At 50.3% G+C, this 19,124-nt stretch overlaps 2 protein-coding genes across 4 annotated transcripts in view; one reads left to right on the top strand and one right to left on the bottom strand.

The window, feature by feature from the left end:
• TMEM150B (transmembrane protein 150B) lies at positions 1–8,942 on the top strand. The gene is made up of 7 exons (XM_067719244.1): positions 1–148; positions 901–976; positions 1,477–1,536; positions 1,633–1,700; positions 1,896–2,023; positions 4,460–4,643; positions 7,108–8,942. The coding sequence occupies exons 2-7, from the start codon at positions 909–911 to the stop codon at positions 7,305–7,307; spliced, it is 708 nt and encodes a 235-aa protein (XP_067575345.1). The 5' UTR covers positions 1–148; positions 901–908; the 3' UTR covers positions 7,308–8,942.
• The window catches only part of BRSK1 (BR serine/threonine kinase 1), a 24,641-nt gene continuing 12,928 nt past the window's right edge, over positions 7,412–19,124 (bottom strand). For 2 of the 3 annotated variants that reach the window (XM_067718987.1, XM_067718989.1), the window contains 5 exons: positions 18,965–19,013; positions 18,747–18,870; positions 17,831–18,029; positions 9,555–9,644; positions 7,412–8,085 (listed from right to left, as the gene is read on the bottom strand). In XM_067718987.1, the coding sequence (XP_067575088.1) occupies positions 7,928–8,085; positions 9,555–9,644; positions 17,831–18,029; positions 18,747–18,870; positions 18,965–19,013 (620 nt within the window). In that variant the 3' untranslated portion in view covers positions 7,412–7,927. Of the gene's footprint in view, positions 8,086–8,815; positions 9,131–9,554; positions 9,645–17,830; positions 18,030–18,746; positions 18,871–18,964; positions 19,014–19,124 lie in introns of those variants that run through there. The other variant, XM_067718988.1, reaches the window with a different exon arrangement.

The raw sequence follows: 19,124 nt of genomic DNA on the forward strand, positions 1-19,124 counted from the left end.
CTCCAGCTTGATAGAGAGGAAGAGAGAGGGGAAAGCCAGTGGGGGGAGGAGGAAGGGTCACCAGGGTCCCACACCCGACTGCCTCAGGACAGAAACTACACTCAGAAGGGCAGGCACCTGCAGGTCTGGATTCTCCGTCCCCAAGGAGGTAACAGCTGGGAGGATGGACCTCAGGGGCTAGAAACAATTGCATGAGTTCTGGAAGGGACTGGAGGCCTGGACTTCTGGGTCCCCAAGGGAGGAAGGGTGGAGAGAGCTAGAGGCTCAGATTTCTGGGTCTTGAGGAGGACAAGGGCTGGGAGTTTGAACATTGAAGCTATAAAGTGGGAGGAAGGAAGCTAGGGGTCCCTGGAAGCTAAGGTGCTGCCTGCTCGGTTCTGAGACCGGAAGTGGCAGTTTGGGGTTGAGGTCCTGAAGAGTGTGGAGGTCATATTCTTGGCCTGACAGTGTCTTTGGCTCTGCTGGAACGCCGACAGTCCCACCCCACAACCCAGCCATGTTCCCCAAACCTCTCACGCAGCGCCAGTCCCAGGGTGGAGAGAGGCAGAGGGAGCCCGGACAGGAGAGCATCGGGGGGAGTCCAGAAGCTGGAAGTGCAGGGAGGGGCTGGGAGAGTCTCAGAATCTGGGTGGGAGCAGGACAGCTAAGAGAAACTAGGAGATCAGGACAAAGGACTGCGCAAAATGTAGGGAATGTTTCCCAAGCAGACAGCTGGCTCATTAGAGCGGACCTTTGCCCATTACTTATGCCTGGGAGCCAATGGAGGCCTCAGGGGCGGTGGCCACAATATGACACACCTGTACCCTTAGGGCTGGTTGCTCACCCGAGAGAGACAGAGAGATAAAGTCTCCAGACAGAGATAAAGTCGTGACCTCAGTCCCTGCCCCTCTCTCCCTGCAGACCCCAGCATGTGGGGATACCTGTCCCTGCTGCCTGCCTTCCTGGCATTCTGGGCTACTGCTGGCATCTGGACCGTGTGAGTGTTAGAGGCAGGTTGGACCCCTGGGTCTGAGGGAGGAGGGGCTGGGGGCCTGGACTCCTGGGTCTGAGGGGGGAGGGGCTGGGGGCCTGGACCCCTGGGTCTGAGGGGGGAGGGGCTGGGGGCCTGGGCCCCTGGGTCTGAGGGGGGAGGGGCTGGGGGCCCGGACCCCTGGGTCTGAGGGGGGAGGGGCTGGGGCCCTGGGCCCCTGGGTCTGAGGGGGGAGGGGCTGGGGGCCCGGACCCCTGGGTCTGAGGGGGGAGGGGCTGGGGGCCCGGACCCCTGGGTCTGAGGGGGGAGGGGCTGGGGGCCCGGACCCCTGGGTCTGAGGGGGGAGGGGCTGGGGGCCCGGACCCCTGGGTCTGAGGGGGGAGGGGCTGGGGCCCTGGGCCCCTGGGTCTGAGGGAGGGGGAGCTAGAAGTCCGGTTTCTGCGCGTAACAGAAAGAAAAGTTTCGTCGAACTCCCTGTACTCTCTTTGATGTCTCCTCGACTTCAGTTTTTCGCTTGCTGTGGCCAACAAGGCTGTGAACCTCACTGAAGGCTTCCCCTATATCAGGTAGTTATGGTGCTTGGGGTTGGGGGGGGTCTGGAGGGAGGAAAGAAGGGGGTCCTGGTTCTGAGGAGCTACAGGATGACCCTTTATCTCCCCCAGTCGATGTGGAAATAGCCCCCCTCAGAGCTGCATCTTCAGCCAGGTGCTCAACTTGGGAGCTGCTTTGGGTAAATACTCCCGCGCACACTTCGTTCGGTGCTAGCCCCACCCAGCCAAGAGGGCCCCGGCACCCAGCCTCCTCCTCCCCCAAATCCAGGAGCTGGGCACTCACTCCAGGACCCACAGTCTCTTCCACCCCACCCCCCACCCCCTACCCAGGAGTCTGGGACTCGGGCCTCCCGCCCACTTCCCTCTCCTCCCAGCCGCCTGGACCTGCATTCTCCGTTACCACCAGCTTCGGGACTGGGGGGTCGGAAAGTGGCCTAACCAGCTGATCCTGTGGACGGGGCTCCTCTGCACCTTGGGCACCTCCATAGTGGGCAATTTTCAGGTGAGACGCAGCAGGCCAGCCCAGGTTCTTGCCCGCCCGAGTCTGGGACTACAACTCCCAGCATCTCTGGGACGCTGGCTTCTGGTTTGGGGGGCTGGTCCCCGCACGGGCTCCTGGGACTTGTATTTCTCTTGTGGCTCTCGGGCCGTGGAGGGAGGGCGTTCTGGTCTCTAGATAGAGGCCTCGTGGGAGGCTCTTTGTAATCATTCCGTTAACCCCTAGGAGTTTGGGGTAATTCACTGCCATAGCCCCATTTAATAATAAAATTTCTCAGCTCATGGGCTTCCCTGGTGGCGCAGTGGTTGAGAGTCCGCCTGCCGATACAGGGGACACGGGTTCGTGCCCCGGTCCGGCAAGATCCCACATGCCGTGGAGCGGCTGGGCCCGTGAGCCATGGCTGCTGAGCCTGCGCGTCGGGAGCCTGTGCTCCGCAACGGGAGAGGCCACAACAGTGAGAGGCCCGCGTACCGCAAAAAAAAAAAAAAAAAAAACTTTCTCAGTTCACTTCCCCTCCCGCCCCCCACCCCGCACCGCGCAGCTTGGCTGGATCCTATTTCCCCAACTAGGGATCGAACCGGGGCCCTGGGGAGTGAAAGCGTGGAGTCCTAATTACTGGACCGCGGGGGAATTCCCCACTTATTCTTAATGTTTGCCATATCGATGGAGTATTCTCTCTGTAGAAGGCACTAGCTTTATACGTTGTGCAGGGTTATTTTAACCCATCTCCACAAGAACTCCAGGGAGGTCCTTCTTGGTCAAATCCCACGGAGATATTTCTTTATCAGCCGGTTCCTGGTGGTCAGAGATGAACCCAGATTCGTAGACTCTAGAAGCCCACATTCTTAGCCACAAAGCTCAGTAGATATTTGTAGAATAAATAAATGGATTAGTAATAGGAGAAATCTTATTGATTTATTTTATCATTTTATTTTTTATCTATTTGTTTTTCAGTATGATGTCTGATTCCAAACCTCTCCCGCCAAAAGGCCGTGGAAGCCGCAGGGTGTTTAGACAAGAGGCTGCCTCCAACTTAACAAAAATTCCCTATGACATTTGCATAGCAAATCATTCACTTATCATGTATTCCTGTGTTCATTAACCTTTTTTCTTTAATTTTTTTCCTTTAATTATTATATCCCCCCCGCAGAAGCTTTTTTTTTTTTTTTTTGCTGCTCCCTGCCTCATGTGGGATCTTAGTTCCGGATCAGGGATCCAACCCGAGCACCCTGCGGTGGAAGCCTGGAGTCCTCACCAATGGACTGCCAGGGAAGTCCCCAGAAGACTTTTTTAGACATTTTCTCCTAATCATCCTTTCCCTCCATGAAGATTTTATTTTTTCCCTAATATTTATTTATTTGGTTGCGTGGGGTCTTAGTTGCAGCAGGGAGACTCCTTAGTTGCAGCACGCGGGCTCCTTAGTTGTGGGCTGTGGCCTCCTTAGTCGTGGCTTGCCGGCTCCTTAGCTGTGGCATGCAAACTCTTTGTGGCGGCATGCATGTGGGATCTAGTTCCCTGACCAGGAACTGAACCCAGGCCCTTTGCATTGGGAGCGCAGAGTCTTATCCACTGTGCCACCAGGGAAGGTCCCCCCACCCCACCCCACCCCGCCATGGAGTTTTTAATATGAAAACATTTTAATATAATACATACTATATCTGTAAGCCAGAAACCATTGTAACATTTAATATTTTTTCACCCTCCAAGAACCAATTTTTACCCCCTTGGTGGCAACAATCTGCTCTCTTCCACCCAGGTTGAGAATGAAGGATTTATTCCACTAATATTTTATGAGGCTTGGGCTTCCCTGGTGGCGCAGTGGTTAAGAATCTGCCTGCCAATGCAGGGGACACAGGTTCAAGCCCTGGTCCAGGAAGATCCCACATGTAGCGGAGCAACTAAGCCCATGCGCCACAACCCACGCCTGCGCTCTAGAGCCCGTGAGCCAAAACTACTGGGCCTGCGTGCCACAACTACTGAAGCCCGCGCGCCTAGAGCCTGCGCTCCACAACAAGAGAAGCCACCGCAATGAGAAGCCCACGTGCCACATGAAGAGTAGCCCCTGCTCACTGCAACTAGAGAAAGCCCGTGCGCAGCAACGAAACCCAATGCAGCCAAAAATAGATAAATAAAATAATTAAAAAAATTTTTTTTACCAGGCTCTACTATGTGCCAGGCCTTGCTTTAGGGATGGAGGCCCCAGCAGTGAACAGCAGGTTTAAATAAATGCCTGGCCTCATGGAGCTGTCAATAGCCAATGCACCTCATCAATCAGCCATTCGCCGGGTATGGCAGCTTTCAAGCACAGTCCGTGGAGTTGGTCCTGGTGCCTCCCCGCACCAGGGCATCGTGGGTGCCACCCCGCACCCCGCACCAGGGCATCGTGGCCCTCTCCCTCCCACAGGTCTGCCCCTCAACTCTGCTCCCTTCCTCTCCCAGGAAAAGAACCAGCGGGCCACGCACCTAATGGGGGCCTTCCTCGCCTTCTTTGTGGGAATATTCTACTTCTGGCTGCAGCTCCTTGTCTTCTGGAGGGTGAAGAGCCTGCCCCAGCCCGGGGCTCCCTGGATCGGGCCACTCCGTCTGCTCCTCTGCAGCATTTGCACCATCCTCACGGTGGCCAGTATCCTTCCTGGGGCCGGGGACAGGTGTTGGGGGTACGTCTTCATTGGGGTGGGTCTGCTGTGTGCTATGGAGGGTGCCCCTTCCTTTCTCAGCCTCGGTCTCCGTGCAGGATTATAGTGGTGTTGTCACCAAGTCCCGGCTCTGGGGTCACGCTGCCTCCACATGCTAGTTGGGGGAGGAGGGGGAACTCTTCTGGTTTCTTAACTTCTCAGTGCCTCAGTTTCCTCATCTATCAAATGTGGATAATAATAAGGAATGTGAGGAATGCAGGAGATGACACATGTGAGGTGCTTAGAATGGTGCTTGGCACATAGTGAGTAACCAATACATGTTGGGAGATCGATAAACCGATGACAGCAGTCTGTCTGGGGTACCGCTCTGTGCTGGGCATCGTGCTGGCTAAGACCGGAAACGGAGGTTCAGATGGCCAAGAACCGTCAGGAAGTTCAATGGCAGAGCTGGTGGTAGGCTGGAGGTGGCTGGTACAGGGTCTCCTGAGCTGTCTGTGTGTATCTCTTCCCAGCTCCATGTGCAGTGATGTCACGTTAGTAATAGCTTGAAACGGCCAAGAAACTGACAAATGCTACAAATCAGAGCCAGTTGTTACACATTTACCAGCATGCCTGTGGGTGGAGCCTTGATTCCAGCCCACTTCTGAGTCACCCCAGAACCCACGAGCTCAGCACACCTCCGGGTGAGCCAAACCACTCTCTGAGCCTCAGATTCCCTATCTGTAGAATGGAGTTGCTTTTATCCGAATAATGAGGATTACTGAGAAGCAGAGTGCTCTGAGAGAGAGGAGGGGCTGCATGCTAAGCCTTGGGGACTGCGGCCCCGTGTGGGGATGATGGAAGGGGAGGCCAGAGGTCCTTGGCATCCAGAAGAGGCTGGAGGGAACCCAGCTGAGACCCTGGGCCGGCTGCATTCAGAGGATCCCTTTGGAAAATTGGATCCATTTTCCCAGCAAAATGGAGGTGGCGATCTCGTTTCCCAGAGCAGCAAATTGAATCCAGTGAAATGGATAGGAAGGGCTGGCTCCCGAGCTCAGCCTTCTGCAGCTGCAGAACCAGCATCCATCCTGTGCAGCAGCAGGTGCAGTTAACGATGAGGTCTAGGCGGCCCCTTTCAAAATCCTGCCTGTGCTGATCAGTTTGGCCACAGGGTTCTCATTCTGTGGGGCTCTGATATCCCTTGGATGCGGAAAGTGGGGGACAGGACCATAAAATGGTCAGCTGAGTGTCGTAAGGGCTGGAAGGCTGCAAAGAGAGGTCTGAGACCTGGCATTTGAGCTGGTCTTGCAGAACCAGCTGCTTTTGGCCTGGGTTGGGGGAGGGAGGGAGGGACACCGCGGGTACATGCGGAGGGTGGGAAAACCAGCCCAGGGGAGGAGATGAGGCTGCTGGCAGGGCCAGAGATGAGCATCTCCAGCACTAAAGTGAGGGATTACAGGCTTGTGCTTCTGTACAAGTGCAATAGGGAGCCACAGAAAGCTTGTGAGTGGGGGAGTTACAAAGTCAGTTCTGGGGTAAGCACTTCTTTGTTCTAGGATTGGTGGGGCTTGGGGATGGTGTTGGCCTTATTCACTGTCTAGAAATCCTTGAACGAATGAAATGATGTCTAATCTGATCTAGGGGGGATGAGGAGTGCTCCAGTGAGGGGGGTGCTCCCAGAAAACGAGAGGCATCTCTGCAAGGTGGGAGCTCAGAGTATGTGTTGACCAGTGGTTACAGAAGAGTTTTAAAGAGCTGGGACTGTGGAGCCAGAGGAGGGACAGGGCCAACCAGTAGAGATGCCAGGCCAGAAAGAGAGGACAAGACTTGGGGTGTCCAGCTGGCCATGGGGATGAGCGGGGAGGGGACGAAGGCGATTCCCATGGGTCTGCTAGGGGACAGGAGTGGACGGTGTGGTTATGGAGGTCAGGGCACCCAGAAAGAGGAAGAGCTTTTAGGGAGAAAGGGGGATTCTGTTTGGGAGTGAGTAGGAAGGGCCTGTGGGCCCTGGGTCGGGGGAGAAAGTTGCAAGCACAGCCTGAGGCTGGCGGGTGGGGTGGAGGCATCTTTAGGAAGCCCTGCATTTTTGGAGGTAGAAGCAATGGCGGCCAGTTGGCCCTGGCAAGTGGGGAGATGGCAGAGCCTTCATGGGGTCAGGGAAGGCCGACAGGAAGATAGGAGCCTTGTTCTGGGATATTGGGAATGCAGTGCAAACCGGAGAAACATGCAAGGGCAAACGTTTAGAAAACAGCTTGAGACAGAGGCGGGAACTGGAGGGCATCCATCTGAGAGTGTCTGGGCGTTGCCAAGGAGGGTGTCCAGCCAGAGGGGCCATTCCAGCCAGGGCAGGGCGGACATGTCACGAGAGGGTACCCAGAGATGGATGGTCTCAGCCTGCCCAAGGTCACTCAGCAACCTAGCCGGGCTTGCGGATCCTCCCCGTGGCGCTGTGCCCTTGACCCTGGTGTACAGTGGTCGTCCTCCACACCTGGTCACTGCGCTCAGCCTCTGCCGCCTGTGAATGGGTCGTCGCCATGCTGCTGTTCATCCTCTTTGGCCTCTTTGCGGTGGACTTCTCCAGCCTGGACGGCTGCACCCTGTGTCTCCAGCCGGGCCCTGGCAGCCTGAGCCCCCCGCCGGCCTCCCCCATCTCCCTGAAGGTCCAGCACTGAACACCTGGTCAGCGTAGCATCTTCGCACCTCCTGTCCCTGCCATCTGGTTCCGCCCCTGCAACCAAGGCCACCCAGGAAGTGAGAGGCCAAGGCCAGCCAGCCATCCCTGATCAAGGATATTTATTATTATTATTATTAATTTTTTTTTTTTTTGCCGCTGGCGGAATCAGAGACACGGACGCAGGCAGGATCACGCGAAATCAGAATTCCTTCCAGAGAGCAAATCCGTACAGAAGGTCGTGGGGAAGGGAGAAGACCAGGGGAGGGGGGCCCAGGAAGGGGGAGTTGGGGACACAAGGACAGATGGCCCTGTCCGTCCGGATCTGCTAAGCCACCCCAACCAGACCCCATCCCTCCCCCACCCCACCCCACAGAGAGATTGATCAATAAATAAAATAATAAATTAATCAATAAATAAAATAGAAACAGCTCCCCCCCAGTCCCCCCAGAACCACCCCCGTTGGGCACGGCCCCCTGAGCCCTATCCCTGCAGGGCAAGGCCGGGTTTGTTTTGTCTCCCCCCTCCCTACGTACTCCTTGGGCCCTATTTACAGATTCACAGTTGGGGGGCAGGGAAGGGGGGTGGAGGGGGCGCCCCTCCTTTCCCAGCCCCCTGGGGTCAGGGTAGGGGGGTCCCGTTGGTGGCCAGGAGCTTCTTGTCCTTAGGGGGGCCTCGGCGGGGAGAGCTGGTCAGCTCTGGGTCTGGGCGGCCGGGCGGGGGCTGCAGGCTTCGGGGCGGGGTCCCGGCAGGCCGGGTCTGGGCGCCATTCTTCTCGTCTGTGGGGGAGGAAGCGATCTGGCTTCAGGAACCCCAGGGGTACCGAGCCCAGGGATGTGCTCCAGCAGGGGAGGTGGCTGCCAGGGGTCACACACGCCAGCAACTAGGCCTGGCTTCCCTAGACCAACAAGGCACGTGTCCAAGGCACCCCCAAACCTAAGGCTTTGGAAGCCAGGCCATGCCCCAGTGAGACCTGGCTGGCCCAGCTCAGGAGACATCCTCAGAGACTCTGGTTACAGCACCGTCTGAGTTCCCCGATCATGGCCAAAGGGCCCCATTACTTTCCACTGGTTGTTAATGGGGCCCAGCGGAGCCCACAGCAGATGGTTTGGGGGTCTCGGGCCCTCCCAGCTGGGCCTGCATGACTGCGGTTATCTTTCTGTAGGGCCTCACTGCCCCAGATTAGGGGACTGCGGTGGCAGTGCTGGTTGCCAGCAGCCATGCAGTAGTTTCTTTAGGGCCCAAAATAGTACCCGTAGCAGAGGCCAGCCCCTTAAGAGACACTGATTGCTGGAGGCCTTGTTGCCATAGCAACCAATGGAGGTCCCCCATTGCCCCATTCCCCTTATAAGGCATGTGGCTCGGGCCCTGGGTGTCTGTGGGTCCTACATGAATGCATGCCCTTTTAGGAACTCTGGTTGTCAAGGCCAGCTTTCCTTGGCAACCGGGTCTGGAGAGGTTCAGGGCGCCTTCCTCACTTCTGGTTGCCCTGGGGAACCAGACTAACAGAAGGCAGAGTTTCTCCAGCTCCCTACTACTGAGGCCCTCCCTCCAGGTGCCTTGGTGTTAGCCTGCTTAGCCTGTGCGGGACCTCTGATCTCCAGGACTGTATGATAATAAATTGATGTTGTTTGAACTATGGAGTTTGTTGTTTGTGACCCTGGCCTCACTGATCCCTGGCTGATAGGGAATTCTGCTCCCGAAGACCGGGGCTGTTGGGTGAAGGGAAGCCCCTTCCCCCTGGAGCACAGACCTCGCCCGCGCCCGGGGGGACGCCCAAGTCCTTGAAAGCCAGGCCCAGCGGGGTCAGAAGAGTCTGAGCATCTGCAGAGAGGATGACCAGCTTGTCCCGGTTTTAGCACTGAAACTCCTGCATCCCAGGGACCTCTCCATCCTGAGCAAACCAGGATGGCCGGCCACCTTCCTCCAGAAAACAGTTCAGGAGCCTCTGTTAGCGGAAAGCTCCGCTACCTCCGAGACAGAGACGGGTCATCCCCTTAGGGGTCCCTGGAGGTCCCCTCCCTGGTGAGGCCTTCTCAGGCTCAGGATGGCCTGGTTCCCTTGGAGCTCAGGCCCCAGCCTCTCTGGGAACCTGCTCCCAGCATTGCAGGTAGGACCTAAGGGTGACAGCAGGTGGGCCCTGCTGCCCCACAGCTGAAGCCTCGCCAGCAACACCGCCCCCCTCCGCAGCACCTGGCCACCAGGAAGTCTCCCCTCCGCCCCACGGGTGCCCCAAGGTGTCTCCCACCTGCCAGGGCCTGCACGGAGGGCTGGTCATGAGTGCTCAGCAGCTGAGCCTGGATGGTCTCTACAACCCGCTTGAACCGACGGCTGGGACCTGGAAGGGGCAGGGAAACTGATGAAACAAAATCCATATTTTACAAGACGAGAAACTTCAAACACAACAATTTTCTCTGCCGGTTTGGGCCTCCTCCCTCCCCTTTAGTGTGTCCTGTGCACCTGCATTAACCACATCTGCTTAGGAGGTAACCTTCTTAATCTTGTCAGGGGCCACGAAGACCCATGACCCACTACTCGCCTTGTACCTGGATTGTGTAAACTGTCAATAACACGTCATTTAACGTACAGCCCTCTGTCTCAAAAATTTATATGACTGTGGTTTGACCTCTAATGGCGGAACAGTCTCGGAGCTTTCTGAGCGGCCATTCCTGGGTTATAATCCTCACTTTGGCTTGAATAAAGTTTTCCACTTTTTTCTTGGATTGACCGATTAACTTTTTCGTTGCCTTGCATGGTGTAGCCGGCAGGATATGAGAGACACCCACCAGAGGGCACCTGGAGTCTACCGGAACCAACACTAAGTACCAGCATGGGCCCATTGGGCCCCCCCAGCTTCTCGGTACTCCTCGGGTGTTCTTCTCAGGGGTTCTGACGAGTTCTCCTGATAGCTGGATCTTGTTGTTTGAGTGATGATCCTGAAAATTTTATTCGAGCTGTTTTCACTTAAGACTTGGAGTTTTAAGGGGCACTGGTGTATTCCCTAGGCAGGACCTGGGGTTCTGGGCAAGAGGCCCAGGGAAACATAGGTGGCTGGGTTTTTGTTAAATTTGGCTTGAATGGAAGACTTCCCTGGTAGTCCAGTGGTTAGGACTCCTTGGCTTCCACTGCAAGGGGGCGTGGGTTCGATCCCTGGTCGGGGAACTAAGATCCCGCATGGCCCCCGGTGAGGCCAAAAAGTAAAAAATAAAATAAAATAAATAAATTTGGCTTGAATTGAAAAAAAAAGTTGCTATACGGTCTGAACAAAACTGTTGCTAGTGGAATGAGAGACTGAATTATTCAGCTCTTAAGAAAAAGGGAGACCCACCATAACCATTAAGTAAATACTGCTGGTGGAGGTGTGAGGGGGAATGGGCAACAGAGGCTGATAACCTAGAACTCCAAGCACCTGTGATGGTTTTAGGCTGTCGCAGGGAGAAACCGAGACAGGTAAAAGAGTCGAAGTAACCCACAGGCAACTCCTTGGGGAGCTAGACTCAGATGCAGTGCACATGCAATCCACCACACTGCCCTCAGAAAGTTGTTTAGATCATATTTCATATCTGAATTAGGCTATTAGACATTAGGCTGAATTAGACATTAATAATGGGAAATTGTGCCTCAAAGGCCAAACAGCTCCCGTTCAGACAGCCACCAATGGGAATACCAGCTGGGCTTATGTATGTTTGCAACTACTTAATTGGAATTAAAGGAAATCTGTCCTGAAATGGCCAAGATAGGCTTCTTTTCGTTTTTTTAAAAAAATATTTATTTATTTATTTGGCTGCACTGGGTGTTAGTTGCAACACGTGGGATCTTTTAGTTGTGGCATGCGGACTCTTAGTTGCGGCATGTGGGATCTAGTTCTCTGACCAAGGATCAAACCCGGGTCCCGTGCATGGGAGCACAGAGTCTTAGCCACTAGACCACCAGGGAAGTTCCCAAGATGGGTTCCTTTAAGCACCCCAAAACTGATTTTTCATGCGCAGTAAAACCCTGCAGTCTCCTGGACCTCTGTCCACAGGGTCTACTGGAAACAACAGTAGTTAAGAGTTTTTCTCTTTTTTAAAATTAGGTTAGCAGGGGAAAATATTTGTAGCGCTAGCTTCTAGGAGCTTTTGAATTGGGAAAACTTCTAAACTGTAAAATTTTAGAGACCTCTCATCTTATTTTCCTATTTTTATTCATATTTAGAATTTTGAAAGTCTTCAAAATTCCAAAATAGCCTCATTGACAGGCTTCTCTGGTGGTCCAGTGGTGAGGACTCAGCACCTTCACTGCAGGGGCCCGGGGTTCGATCCCTGGTCATCCCTGGTCGGGGATCCCGCAAGCTGTGTGATGTGGCCAAAAAAAAAGGTCTCATTGAAAGATATGTTGCAGAAGGCTAATGAAAGATCAGTGATATAAAAGATAACTAAAAGGTACCTAAAACTTTACTGCTCCCATCTATCCTCCTTCATTTGAGTACTTATTTTAATAATCCTGTCTGAAGTGCCAGTCCACTCTGACGATGCCATTAAATGGTTACCTTTAGAAATGGGACCACCTGAGGCTGTAGGTGAGCCTCTTCAGGTCAAAGGCCTAACTGACTGGCCACAGTTAAAGGATTTCTTAAAACCCAGGGAGGGTGCTCAAAAGTGTTAGTAAATGGATTACCAAGATGGGAGGCCACCGGTATGACTAAACCGACCACAGCTGAAATTAGGAGCCTGATAGGAATACGGCGGGTGGGGGGGTGTCTTCTCACCTAAGCTAAACGAGGGAAAGTAAAACATTCCAACATAGGTTGAATGGGTATGTCAGTCCTTTGATCAGACACTGAGGTGGCCACCCAATTCTTTAGGAATTAAGAACTGTCCTTGTTTTACAAATCTAGTCTTTACAGGACCAGAGGTGCGGCTCCAGAAACAATCCGAAACCCACCCATCCTTTTACCACTCCCAAAACCTTCCCTCTTTATGCTAAGAGGCTTGTTAAGTATTGGAAAAAAAAATTCTGGCCTTAAGAGAACAAAGTCCTTCTAGGAGAACTTGTCTTTCTCCTCCTATGCCTTTGATATGCATATATTCCACCTGGTCTCCTCCAGGAACTCTTAATTCCACCATCTTTTTAAAATGCAAATTTCAGCAAAGGTAACTCTTATAAAAAGAAAGAACAAAAGGGAGACAGGGAATTTGAATCCAACCTTTTTTGTAACGGATGGGTTTTACATTATTGTAACTGATTCATGGCTGACATTTTGGAATGGAAACTGTGGGGTGTCTGTGTGTTTGTATGTGTCTGTCTGTGTGTTTGTATGTATCTGCATATGTGTGTTGAAAACGTGTTATTGCCAAAATTAGTTTGTAAGTGGAAATTACACTTACAAGGAAAGGAAATGAGGCACTTATATAGATTCTCAGAAATAGAAAAAAACTAACCCCAATGACTTTCAGATTTGCGTGAACTGGGAAATATTCAGTATAGCATTAACATCTGGTACTAAATTTAGCTGAAGCTTGTTGCATTAATTAATACAGACATGTCTTTAGAGTCATCAGCGTTAAGTGTAATATTTTTATTGTACCTAGGTTTACTAGAAATGAAATAAATGAGATATTATTCCTGTTACAAAGTTTGTCAGCAAGAAAAATAACGAGATGTGATGAAACTTTTCAGTAAATAAAATAGACGTAAATGAGATAAGCACTTTTAGGTAAACTTTTTAGGAAAAATTATGTTTTGGGAATGTCTATCTAAAGTAGTGTCTCCAGATTTTGATAACTTGAAACTTCATGGAGTTTTGCTAAATTAAGTTAAACTACAGAAATCCATTGAATATCCAAATCCTTTCCAAATAAGATACTGGAACAGTAATTACTGAATATACGCTTCCTTTTACAGAGAAACTAAAGGTAATTAGGACTATTAATAAATACGGTGGATGCCACACTAAGACATTTTCTGTGGGAAAAAAAAATACTTTTTCTAGAAACTATAAACAGTATTTATAAGTTTGCTAACCTATGGGATGCTAATGTAAAAGTTCATACTTGCTTACCACTTAGTTTGTGCTAGAAACTACGTTTTAAGGTTAAGAATTATGCATATGTAACTAAAGCTACCAAAATAAACGTTTCAGTATGCAAGAAAAATGGAAGGTATGTTTTCAGTAAAAGACAGTATAAAGAATGGAAATACCTTTTGTTAAGGGAAAAGAAACCCCGAGGAAAAAGTTTTGTGCATGTTCAGGATCGGCTAAGATTAAACTGAATTTAATTAAGTAAATGAATTTTGTATTATTATTTATGGCCACACCGTGCAGTTTGTGGGATCTCAGTTCCCTGGCTAGGGATCAAACCCAGGCCCTCGGCAGTGGAAGCACCGAGTCCTAACCACTGGACTGCCAGGGAATTCCCGTAAATGAATTTTAGTATTAAAGTGTTACAAAACCTGAATCTGGTTTTCTCTCTATTAAGAGGACAAAGTTTTCTGAAAATATTGATCTGCTTTTGAAAACAGATTGTAAAGTTTCTTTAGTGGTAATCTGTTACAACTTTCAGTATTTGCTTTTGAAATCTTCTTTGTGACTTTGGTTAAGTGAATACAGTGATCTATGTCCTATTTGACCAATTGTTTTGAAATCTTTTTGATTTTTTAATAATTAATTAATTTATCTTTGGCTGCGTTGGGTCTTCGTTGCTGTGCACAGGCTTTCTCTAGTTGCTGCGAGCGGGAGCTACTCTTCCTTGTGGCGCACGGGCTTCTCATTGTGGTGGCTTCTCTTTGTTGCAGAGCACGGGCTCTAGGTGAGCAGGCTTCAGTAGTTGTGGCACACGGGCTCAGCAGCTGTGGCTTGCGGGCTCTAGAGCACAGCCTCAGTAGTTGTGGCGCACAGGCTTAGTTGCTCCGCAGCATATGGGATCTTCCTGGCCCAGGGCTCGAACCTGTGTCCCCTGCATTGGCAGGCGGATTCTTAACCACTGCGCCACCAGGGAAGTTCTCTTTTTGATATTTTGATGAACTTTCCAAATATCAAATTCTAATCGAAGTTCTTTTGACCTCTAGCTAACTTTGGGATGCTTCAGAGAGGGCCCCTGGAGCATCTCAGAGAGAAATATTAAACTAATTAAGTTTATTTTGTATGTTAAATCACACGGAAAGCATTGTCAAATGAGAGGTTATAAAATTTCTTAGATTGTATCACACAGACAAATGTCATTAATATATATATTCTAGAAATTATATGGAATTCCTAAAAATCTGGTATGTCCTGATAAAATGTTATCAATCATAATTCTAGTAATTATTTTAAAACGTATGTCACAGCAGTAACAAAGTTCATTTGTCAATCGCATTGGAATCAGGTCTTTAACTTTGACTGTTAAAGTCTTTTGTCATTTATAGACAGTTATTGTTGTACTCTGATGCTTTTGCCAAAAAAAATGCTTAATTGTCAAGAAGATTCATAGAAAGGACTTTTTGACAAGTACAGGTTTCTGATAACTTTCAGAACATACTGCTGAATGTGTAAGAAATTAAAGCATACTAATGGAAAACTTGGTGGCTTCATAAAACTGTTATGAAGATTAAGATCAAGAATTAGTCACATGGGACTGACAGAACTGATGAATATCCTTATAATTTGGGGGTTTTGTCTGAAATATTGCTGGTTTTTACTCTGTGTTTTCCAGACATAAGGAAACCCTTCCCCTCAACCTAATTATGACTTGACTTGCGGCAATTTGGTAAATTATTCCTTTATAAGCAGAATTGAAACATGTATCTTTTCTCTTTACCTGTTGTCTCTAGATTTTGGAAACTCTTAGGTTCCCAGCAGTTTTCTCAGGTAGATAAGGAAAGCCACCTCCTGACAGGTGCAAGAAGCCCAAAGTATTTTAGGGACCTCAAAAAACGAGGAATTCATCCAAATACATAGATATCTCAGGTGGAATCTGTGACACATCTTTGGCATGGATTTCCTGGCCTCAAGAGGTTTTTTAAAAGTTCAATCTGAGGGACTTCCCTGGTCGTCCAGTGGTAAAGAATCCGCCTTACAATGCAGAGGATGCAGGTTCAATTCCTGGTCAGGGAACTAAGATCCCACATGCTGAGGGGCAACTAAGCCCTCGTGCCACAACTACTGAGCTTGTGAGCCTCAACGAGAGAGCCCGCGTGCCACCAACTACAGAACCCACGCACTCCAGAACCCCGGGCGCCACATCTAGAGAAGAGAAAACCCACATGCCACAACTACAGAGAAGCCCGCGCTCTGCAACGAAGAGCCCACGCACCACAATGAAGGATCCTGCATGCCTTAACAAAGATCCCGCTTGCTGCAACTAAGGCCGATGCAGCCAAAAATTTAAAAAAAATAAAAATAAAAATAAATCAATCTTTAAAAAAAGTTCCATTTGAGAATGAATATATGTATATGTAAAACTCAATCACTTTGCTGTATACCTGAAACTAGCATGACATTGTAAATCAACTATACTCTTAAAAAAAAAAATTCAATCTGAGATCCTTTATGAAAAGTTCCAGCACAGCCAATTTAAAACAGCTTATGTTTGGAATTCCCTGGCGGTCCAGTGGTTAGGATGTGAGCTTTCACTGCTGTGGACTCGGGTTCGATCCCTGGTCAGGGAACTAAGATCCCACAAGCTGTGTGGTGAGGCCAGAAAATAAATAAATAAATAGGGGCTTCCCAGGTGGCACAGTGGTTAAGAATCCGCCTGCCAATGCAGGGGACACGGGTGTAAGCCCTGGTCCGGGAAGATCCCACATGCTGCAGAGCAACTAAGCCTGTGTGCCACAACTACTGAGCCTGCGTGCCACAACTACTGAGCTGGCATGCCACAACTACTGAAACCCGTGTGCCTAGAGACCATGCTCCACAAGAGAAGCCACTGCAGTGAGAAGCCCACACACCACAATGAAGAGTAGGCCCTGCCGGCCGCAACTAGAAAAAGCCCAAGTGCAGCAATGAAGACCCAATGCAGCCAAAAATAAATAAATAAAATAAATTTAGAAAAATACATAAATAAATAAAACAGTTTATGTGGTCAATTAACCAGACTTATTTTGCAAACAAATTAGTCTTAATTTGGCTATATTTGGTAGAAATGAGAGTAATTTTAGAAAGAAAAAGATTACATTTCAGTGGATATTAAATTCTAGTTTTGTTAATTGAGGCCTGTACTTACTGCCTAATAATGAACATGCACAATGCAAGTGCAAGATAAAAGTGGCATAAGTCCTAGTGGACAACTTGGAATTGCCCTTTAGTCCATGCCAGACATCTTACTAGTACAACCCCCTAAAGGGAAAGAAATAACTTGGCTATTAAAACTCAACATCAAGGGACAGGATGGACTCAGGGCAAGTAAGCAACCACCTTTGCATCGAGCGACCAAATATTTGATCACCTAAGGCTTTCTGAAAGGCTGTTGCCCAGTTATAATCCTCAGTTTGCCTTGAATAAAATTTTCTCTTTTTTTAGATGGACTGATTTATTTTTTCATCAGTAAGACTGACTTGGGGCTGGGGACAGGGAAGGCGCTCCCACCCTGTGGAACCAGTCCCTCCACTCAGCAAATGACTCTTCTTCCTTGCCTCAAAATCCCCCTATTGGGGCTGGGCAGAAATCCATGGTTTGCAAGTGGGACTAAGAAAGATTTGACTTAAAATAATGATATGCGCTGTTTTCTATTTAAACGGGTTCTAGTTGAGGCCATGAAGACCCAGAAACGTAAGAAAAATAAATGGGAGGGAAAAAAAATCTTAACATTGAGAAAGTTCTGCATGTTAGTCTTTAAAGAAGAAAAAAAAAAAAAAGCCATAGTTCATTTTGGTGATGTAATTCCCCAGTGCCCCAGAGCAGCCTGGTTAAAAACTCTAGGAACAAGCTCATCTCCCAGATGTGCCATGTTAAGATTGGTGGCAAGGACAACAAACAGAGGTATTCCTCATTATCCAAACTCTTGTTATCAGGACTCAGGGACCAAGTAGAATTGGAAGCAAGGAACTTCTGTGGTTTTCATCTCTTGTGTCAACTCTTTTTTTTTTTTTTTTTTCTTGTGCCAACTCTTGATTGGTTGTGGCTGCCTGCAGCAGAGCTCAGCAGAAGTGTTGTGATCAATTGCTGATGTCTGCTCTGGGTGTAGAAATGAGTTTTGACAGCAGAGCACCACAGTCTTAACCTAGGAAAAGTCCAGTGCTTTGAGGTCAGGAGTCCTTGGCTGAGCCCCAGCTCCGTCACGGTCTGCAGTGTGACTCTGGCCAAGTCAATTTACCTCTCTGGGATGCAGTTTTCTTCTCTGTGAAACCTCAAAGGCTGCTGGGAAGCTTCAAGGAAGTAGTGCACATAAAGCACTTGGCATGTTGTGAAGGAGAAGATGTGGGGGGTCTGGGAGAGGACGGGGCTCACAGAGTCAGCACCATCTCCTCCTCCTGCTTGCTGCCCTCCTGGGCTGCTACCCTATCTCAGCTCTTTTGAGTATCCCACACACCAGGCTGGGGTCAGCTGCATCAAGGGAAACTTACCGGAGATGAGAGTAAAGGTGACAGAGTAGATGCCACCACCACCGCTGCCGTCCCGCCGGGGGGAGGGCTCTGGACCCTCAGAGGAGCTGATGTCCACCTGGAAGCGGACGGGCTTCTGGAAGACGGAGGGGCCACCACTGGCCTTATACTCAGCCCTGAAGCTGGTCTGTGACAGCACACTATGACTCAGGCTGGGGATCTGAGAGAGGTGGGGGACAAAAGGAGGGGGTGATTTCAGCGACCTGACTCCAGGGGACAGATGAGCAGCCCTATGACCAGCTATGCCCAAGGAACTACCAGTCCCCTCAGCCACCAGGGAGAAAGAATAACAGGAAAGGCATTGGGAGGCCCCACTGTCCGCTGGGATTTGTAGTTTTCTCTACCTTATAAACAGGGCATCAGAGGAATGATTGAGCAACTGAATCCCGAGGTAATAAGGACTCTCATATCTGGTGCCAACCCCAGGCTCCAGTACCACATGAAACAAACTTCTTCCTTCCTCCACAAACACTGGCTAAAGTCACATCTGTCTCAGAAACTTTAAGTCCCATGAGCCCCTAAAGCACAAAACCACAGGACCCAGTGGACAGCCCTAGAGTTCACTGGAAAAAGTAGTTCCTTTTGCCAATCTCAGACCTGGTGGTAGGGAAATGGCAAATCACTAGTCCTCGGTGGATGCTGATATGTGGGAAATTGTAATTCAGGATCCTGTTTCACCAATTCCAAGCCCCAGGGCGCAATAAACCTCTCCTGCCTCCATGCCCCCACAACGACCAAACCCAACTCGGGCTGGAAAACTACAAATCTCATGAGCCCCAGGTGGAACTCAGGCCAGTGCTAAGGTGGTGAACCCCAGAGGCTGCTGGGATTTGTAGTTCTGTGGCGGCGAGGTTGCACGGTGACCCAGGCCCCTCACCGACAGGAAGGCATGGACAATGTCCGCTTTGATGCTGCTGAGAGGTTTATCCTTTAGCACGAGGAATATTTGTTCTTCTTTGTCCAAGGATATGAAGTTCCCGAACCAGGAGCGTTTTGCCAGCCTGAGTGGGAGGGGATGGTTGGAGGTGGGTCGGGAGGGGGCTAAGGGAATGAAATTCCCCCTCCGGCCCCTCTTCCCTTCCTTGTCAGACTCACTCTGGAGAGGACTCTGGCGTCAAACTGGACATCTCCTCGGCAGTGGGGACTGGGGAGGGGAGAGCATGGTCAACACATGTCCATCATCCTGGTGTCCAGCACACAGGCCAGCAGTATCCTCCAACCAGAGGTTCCAGACCCCAGAGTCTATTCACTTCCC

The sequence above is a fragment of the Pseudorca crassidens genome, chromosome 20 (assembly GCF_039906515.1).
Source record: "Pseudorca crassidens isolate mPseCra1 chromosome 20, mPseCra1.hap1, whole genome shotgun sequence".
In the NCBI taxonomy this organism is placed as follows: Eukaryota; Metazoa; Chordata; class Mammalia; order Artiodactyla; family Delphinidae; genus Pseudorca; species Pseudorca crassidens.